Genomic DNA, 7,663 nt, shown 5'->3' with positions numbered 1-7,663 from the left:
TCAATCTCAAAGTATTTACAAATATAGTAAAATTTAGACTTTGCTTTCGAAGTCTATAATTGATAGACCAAGCCTATCAATAATAGACCATATCACTAGTAAGAGTTTATTAGAATCTATCAACAATATATTTTCATATATTTGTAATTCTTTTAAAACGTTGTTATACACTTAATTATTATCTTTAAAAGTGTTATCCAATACAATTATCCCTTTTCAGAACTTGGTATTCATTTTTAAAACATGATTAGATAGTAACAATACAATGAAATTCAGCATGGGTAAGCATAATGTTTATAAGCTTAATTTTCAAAAACCAAAAATTAAAAATCAATATGTTTATCAAACATGGCATTGCATACATACTATACATAATACATACATACAGACATAGAGACATATAAAAACATGAGGTAAAAATCAAATCTCAATAATACATATACACACATAAACTAAAGGAATTTGGGGGTATTTTCTAACATATTAAAACTGTATAATATGTAGTAAATTAAAAGGGAAACTTCTTTTCTTACAGTATAATATTTAGATGATGAGCCTTACACTACTCATCGTCGAATATTGTATTTAGATTAGAGGATAATCTAATCACTCACATTTCCTAATGCAAATTCTTGATGTTGAAAGGAAGGGTTGGGATATGATTGCTTAAGCAAGGGGAAATGAAGAAAAAACCAAGGATGAGCTGAAATTAATGCATAGCTTTCTTGTTGTGTTGGTGAAGTTCCTAGGTTGGTCGTCTTACGTTATTAGATTTCATCAGGTAACCATTTGATTTTTTGTTTATAAACATGCTTTCCACCTAAATTGCATGCTTTATTATATACCCTTTTACCAATGTTTTCAAAAAACTATGCCAAATTTTGAAAATTAAACAAATAGTTTTTTTTCTTTCTTTTGGAATTTGATTAAGAATTCTAACTTTTGTAAAGATGCAAATCATTGTATGAAATTGAGAGGAAAGGGACTTGATTTTAAAAAACGAACTAAAAATAAAACAGTTACTAGATGGAGCTTTAGTTACTATAATCTACGGCCATGAACTAATGCATTATTCCCATCACACACCCATGCACACAAAACCAAAAAAAATCATCAGTTCAAATATGGGTAGAACACAAATATATTGAAATATAAAAGACAAAGAAACTCCAGAACTATTCGAGTTATTTGGACCCTCTTCTTTTGAGATATCTCTCGAGTCCTAATTCATCAATAAAAACCTAACTTCTTCCTTCCCTTCCCACTCTCTCTATTTATATCATAACAAACCCTCTAACTAATTACTAATATATATCTCTAATAACTTTGTCAATATGTTTATATATATAACACATCCCTATTAAATAGGGTGAAGATATAAATTTTAGTATCACGTTAGTTTGATGAAATCTTCTATACATAAACAACCTCTATTGGCATGATACCTCTCAAATAGAATTCCAAAGTAAAGCCACATAGTAAAAAGGTAGACCATGTATAAGGAGGGTCATTCTCATACCAATATACATACTCAAAACCATTTGAAACAGAAATCCCAAAGCTTAAGTTGACATTCTAAGTCTTTGAGCATATAAACCCAAAAGTTTAAACTAGGAGTTCAAACCACATTAAACTCCAAAAACTTAAACCGATGGATTAGCTAAATTTAATGTTAAATTCAAATTCTTTAACATTGAGCAACTCTAATAAGCTCAAATGACATACTACAGTGGAAGTCGAGGGAAACCGACCGAGGACATCTCAAGATGAAACATAAATATTTATAGGACAAATTGTAAAAACTACCCCTAAAGTATAGTTGTAGTTGTAATTATGCGCTCAAACTTTTAATGGAATAAAAATTAAGCTCCCAAACTAGTTAAAATTAGACTCTCAAACTTATATACTTGTTGAAAAATAGTATAAGTTTGAGGGTTCAAATTGTATTGTTTCACTCCTTGGAGAAGTTTGAGGGCCTAATTTTTAAGATCAAAAGAATGAGAGCGTAATTCCAATTACCCATTTTTACAATTCGTCTTAATATATATATATAAATCATCATGAATGAATCAATGCATGAAGGCATAGATAGCAGTGGAAATATAGACCAAAAGAGCAGAGGAAACCAGAACAAGAAGAGCAGCCACAGCATGAACAGCAGACTTACTTCCACAAGACAACATCCCAAGGCGAATTTGAATAACATCCACCATTGACAGCATCAAAAATAAGCATCCCATCACAGATCCAATAGCAGAAGCCAACATGCCCAATCTCAACACCTTCAAATTGATATGTGCCCTAAACGCTTCATCCACATCCTTACTATTCAAAAGATTAATCGCAAGCTTCAAACCCTGCGCCACAAGAGACGAGAACAGAAAAAAGCTAAACGAAACAACCTCAAACACCAGAAGCTTCCGAGCAACGTCGATCCCGGCGTCGCATACCGAGGAATTCTCAAGACTATGCTGTCCCGGCGTGGTCAATGAAAGCCCTACAAATACAGCGATTGTGAAAAGTGAATTGACATTGACGAGACCATCCAACGCCGTAACGTGGACGCTGGTGGTGGACGAGGAGGAGGAGGACGATGTGCGGAGTTCGTCGGCTCTGCTCCGGCCATTGTAGGGGTGTTTTGGGTATGCTTCGGATCTGGTTAAAAGAGGGAAAATGAAGTGAAAAAGTGAAGAAATCGAAGAATGTGAAGATGGGGTAGAGAGAGATTGAGCTTACTCGTCCATGGAAGGTGGATTGTGGCGATTGAAGATTGAAGATTGAGAGAAGGGAAAGAGAAGGAGATGAGGATTGGGATTGGATTACTTGGAGGGATTGTGTTGGGGAATTTGTTAAGAAGCAAAAGGAAAAGGAGAATGAAAATGAAAGTGAGAAAAGAAGAGATGCGTTTGGGGTTTGTGCTTTTTTTGTCGGCTTTTCTTTTTCTTGGGTTTGCTTTTTTGGCTTTGTTGAATTGAATTGAAGGGTAATTGGAGTCCAAAAAGGAAGTCAAATAAAGGGTTGTCAAGTCAAAGGGTATTTCCATCATGGAAATTTTTCTACTATTACACTACTACAAATCTGCATGGGTTGCATCTAATCTCATGTTCTCGTTTTTTCTAACATAGTCAAAATAAATTAACAACAATTCAATTTGTCATATGACACATTTTTATTGAGTAATGTCTGGACTACACAAAAATTGTACACAAGTTTTTTTTTTTTTTTAATACAAAGTCATTCATTCAAAATGACTTGAGACGTCCATTTTTTATGGTATATATGATGAAATGAAGACAAATTTTAGGTGAATATCGAAGCCTAGAGAGAAGAAGATGAAGGTAGAGTAATAAAAAAAAAATAAAAATATTTAAATGCATCATGAGACGCTCACCAAATAGTCAAATCATAATTGTTATGTGGCACATTCATCTTACTTTTTTTAAAAATATTTATTATTATTATTATTATTATTTTTTATGTATGAAGAAAATGTGATGCATAAAAATAGGTGTATATTAAAATGTACCCAAGTATTGATCATTAAAAAAAAAGTTTATAACCCATAGTTTGGAGGTAGAAGTAGAAAGAAAAAGGAGAGGGAGAGAAAAAAGAAAAAAGAAATATCATAAAGACTTTTTTATTTTAATAATTTTCATATTAGGGAAAAATATATGTTTTTTTAAAAAAAGCTAAAGTATATTTTTACCTATTTTATATTTGTTAAATTGTAGATGTGGAAAATAATGAAAAACCTATTTGTCCGGAGAAATATCAATTTGTACTTTAAGCTATGTTAATTAAAACATTTTAAATTTCAAACTTTTATAAGTGGATTAATTTAAATATTCCATTAAGATGTTTTAAAATTGATACGACATAACTTTGTATAAAATTTATATACATTTTTTTAATTAAATTATATTATACACAATTTTGCAAGTTTTGGGCTAATTTGTATAAAAAAAAAGACAAAAAAAAAAAAATTTACTCAAAATACGTGTGTGGAATTTGAACCTACAATTCATTGAAGAAGAAAGTTCTTTTTTTTCTTTCAAATTTTGTTAAAGAGTACACATTTTCATTCTAGAATTTCAACTTCATCCAAATGAACCATAATCGTCTGGTACAGTGTTAAACTCCTTATTAACTTCTTTGCTTACTCAATTTAACAAGAAGTTTGAGAGAGAAATGCACATTTCATTCTATACTTTAGGATCCGTTTGATGACGTTTCTGTTTCATGTTGTTCGTTTCATGTTTCTTATTTCTTGTTTTTTATTTTCTGTTTTTTAAGAACTAGAAACAAAAATATATTTGATAACTATTCATGTTTTCTGTTTCTTGAAAAAAAAAACCAAAAAACAAAACTTTAAACTTATTTGATAACTGTTTCTTGTTTCTTGTTTCTTGTTTTTTGTTTCCTTTTTTATTATAGTAATATAAGATTAAAAAAAATTGTCATACATTAAAATATAAAGAAAAGGAAATTATCAAAATTTTATATCATTTAATACAAATATGTCTCGATGTACAACTAAAACACAATAACAAAACTGTATCTATCCTTCAAACGTTGCCCAAATTTGATCTACAATGTTATCTCTAAAGTGAGCCATTTGTAAATTATTTCAATTAAAAGCAAAAGTAACATCTTAAATTATTTTGACTTACATCGAACTCAATTATACTACTCTACAAACTCTGTATATCTTCAACGATCATTGATTTGTTGCTAATGTCATTGAATATTTTAATAAAAAAAATTTATATATTGTAAAATTGTATGTGCAATAAAACTAAAATTAAAATAATACATAAACATAACGTAAATTTAAAATTTAACATTTGAAAAAAAATTGCAATTACAACCTTTTAAATGGAAACTAAAAACTAAAATAATATAAAGAGATTTTTTTAAAAAAAAGTCTAAAAAATATTTATAGTTTATAGCAAAAAGTTTCAAAGTGCGTTCGTAACTTTTTATTATTAAATTTAGATATTTTTAAATATTTTTTATATTTGAAAAGATTCGCTTTTCTTTAATTCAAAATTAAACTAATATATAAATTTAAAAAGTTAAAGAAATGCAAGAAATACGAATGAAAGAAGAAAAAAAAAAAGTAAACGAAAAAATGCATTCACCAAGATTCAAAGCGACAACCAAGGAGGAGGATTGATTTCTAAGATAACTTCCTTACAAACAAGCCCAACCATGTTATTGAACTTTAATGAGACAAAAAGAAATGAGATAGAAACAAAATTGAGAGAATTATTGTTTATAGTTTCTCAAAATTTGTCCATTTCTTATATATATTTCTTAAATTTTAAAAACAAGATACTTGAATGGTTATTAAACAAATCTATTTCTTGAAAAATGAAAAATAGAAAATAGAAAACAGAAAACGGAAGCATTATTAAATATGCACTTAATCTCTAAATATCTCTTAAAAATTTCTATTTTATCCTCATTCAATATTTTCTATTTATGTATAATATCACACTTTTTACATTCTCTTAGCATCACTTCATAGAGACCCATCTTTTTACAAAATTGCATCACTTCGTACAGACACATTTCTTTACATTACAACTGTAAAATTTTCAAATAATAATACAAACTTTTCTACTTTTATCTAGTCTCATCTCTTCATTTTTATTATCGAAAGATTTTAGAATCAAGTTTTCGTTCTCCATTTCATAATGGCCTTAATACTCCTTCGAATCTCCGTTATATTGGTTGCTTTTTTCAATGCGTTTCTATTGTCACCAACACCCAAGGCTCCCAAAGCTCCCAAGGCTCTTATAGTGAAGTCTTTTCTTGATCAAAGTAAGTTTTTTTTTTTTTTTTTTTTTTTTGAAAGAAAGAGAACAAGGGAAGATGTTTAGTACAAAAGACTGAGAAAATAAAACACACTGCTCAATTAATATCAAGAAGCTGTAGAAAAGGAGAAGAGAAGTAATAGAAATTTGTTATAGTGGATTTGCTTTGAGATTTACTTGATCATTAAGATATGATATCGTTATATATATAAATGGTTAGAATAAATATATTTCACTAAATATATAGGTTGTGAATCTTTAAAATATATGTATTTGGTTAGGTAGTTTTTTAAAATTTCAAAATTTAGGTAAGTATTATGTATAAATTTATTAATTTTTCATTATTTTTTATGTGAATTTTTTTTTATGATTACTATTTTTCCGTCCCCATTTTGAAACGTTTGGAAAAACTACATCTTTATAAAAACACACAATTCCAACAAATTAAACATCTCTTCCGCAACATTTATTCTCATGGTTCAAAATTTCACTCCTATTTGTATTAAAAAAAAAAACAAATCTTCTACAAGCAATGTAATGACTAATTTCAACATTTTTTTTGTCCTTTTATAAGGTGACGATTCAAAGAAATTATGATAATTTTTTTTTCAAATCGCTAAATGGGTCTTCTCCAAATTAACCAATTATTTAATATATGGAGTAGAATTTAGATTGAAAAAGAAGAAGCAAAAATAAACAAGAATTTTGACAAGAAATGAAAATGAGTTTGAATGGAGAAAATGGGACAAATAAGAGATGTGAAAGTGATTCAATAGGGAGTGTTAACAATGATGATTATTTTGTATTCATAAATATAATAGTTGCAAATTGGCCTCACAACGTATGCTGGGAAATTACAGAAACATTTTAATTTTCAGGTTGTTAAATGGATCTTCTCCTAATTAGAAAATTATTTAGTCTATTTTAATTTTTCTTCCTTTTGGCAGCACACAATTATAATAAGTATCTTCCTTTTCAGCCATAAGAAAGATTTATAGATTTGTCTCATTTTTAAATTATATTGTTAATGTTGAGCATATAGTCTTTGTTAGTTTGTGAAATTTTATATTATTATTTTATTATTTTTAGTTAGATCTTTGATTAGATTTCTAACTTATTAAAATCTTAAATATCTTATTTATATGTTTGAGCCAAAAAATTTACTTGATTTTCATGTGTTTGAATCTAACATTTTTTATTCATCATGTGAAGAAAACTGCCCTTGACAATAATAAAGAACAACATAATCAAATTTGATAGATTCAAAAGATCTAAAATAAATCTATTACTATATATCACATATATTTCTAGCTTTTTATCTTAATTTATTCTCAAATTTACTCTAATAATAAGAATTGTGATATTTTTGTAGGAAGAAAATAAATTCGGTTGAATCAGAAAAACATACTAGCAAAACAATTTATGTTTCAAGTGTTCCAAATATCCAAAAATACGTGCAACTCATTTTATATTGTTATGAATTAATATAAAATAAGATATATATAGTTTTGGTCGTTAATTGTTTTATTTTAATTCCTCATGTTAGATATTTATTATTTAAACTTAATAAAATCTATGTTCTATTTTATTCATGTTAGATATTTGTTATTTAAACTTAATAAAATCTAAGTCATTTGTTTTTGACATTTTATAAACAAAATTTGATGTTCTAAAATTTTTTAGTCACATGCATTGCACACGTTTTATAGCTAGTCATGATCAAATATACATAGAGATGTACACCATAAAGCCTTGCAGTTAATAAGTTATTTAAAATAATGATTGATCATTTATATGCAATTATCAATTAAGGAAAGTTCCAAGGTTATTTTTTATAAATTGAA

At 27.7% G+C, this 7,663-nt stretch overlaps 1 protein-coding gene across 1 annotated transcript; it reads right to left on the bottom strand.

The window, feature by feature from the left end:
• Positions 1-1,416: 1,416 nt before the first annotated feature.
• LOC120087035 lies at positions 1,417-2,932 on the bottom strand. Its single transcript, XM_039043880.1, has 2 exons — positions 2,737-2,932; positions 1,417-2,655 (listed from the first exon to the last, which is right to left on the bottom strand). The coding sequence occupies exons 1-2, from the start codon at positions 2,742-2,744 to the stop codon at positions 2,070-2,072; spliced, it is 594 nt and encodes a 197-aa protein (XP_038899808.1). The 5' UTR covers positions 2,745-2,932; the 3' UTR covers positions 1,417-2,069.
• Between the last annotated feature and the right edge of the window lie 4,731 nt (positions 2,933-7,663).

Source organism: Benincasa hispida, chromosome 9, assembly GCF_009727055.1.
Source record: "Benincasa hispida cultivar B227 chromosome 9, ASM972705v1, whole genome shotgun sequence".
Classification (NCBI taxonomy): domain Eukaryota; kingdom Viridiplantae; phylum Streptophyta; class Magnoliopsida; order Cucurbitales; family Cucurbitaceae; genus Benincasa; species Benincasa hispida.
The sequence above is the reverse complement of the archived record's forward strand: the minus strand, read 5'-3'. Positions and strand labels throughout refer to the sequence as shown.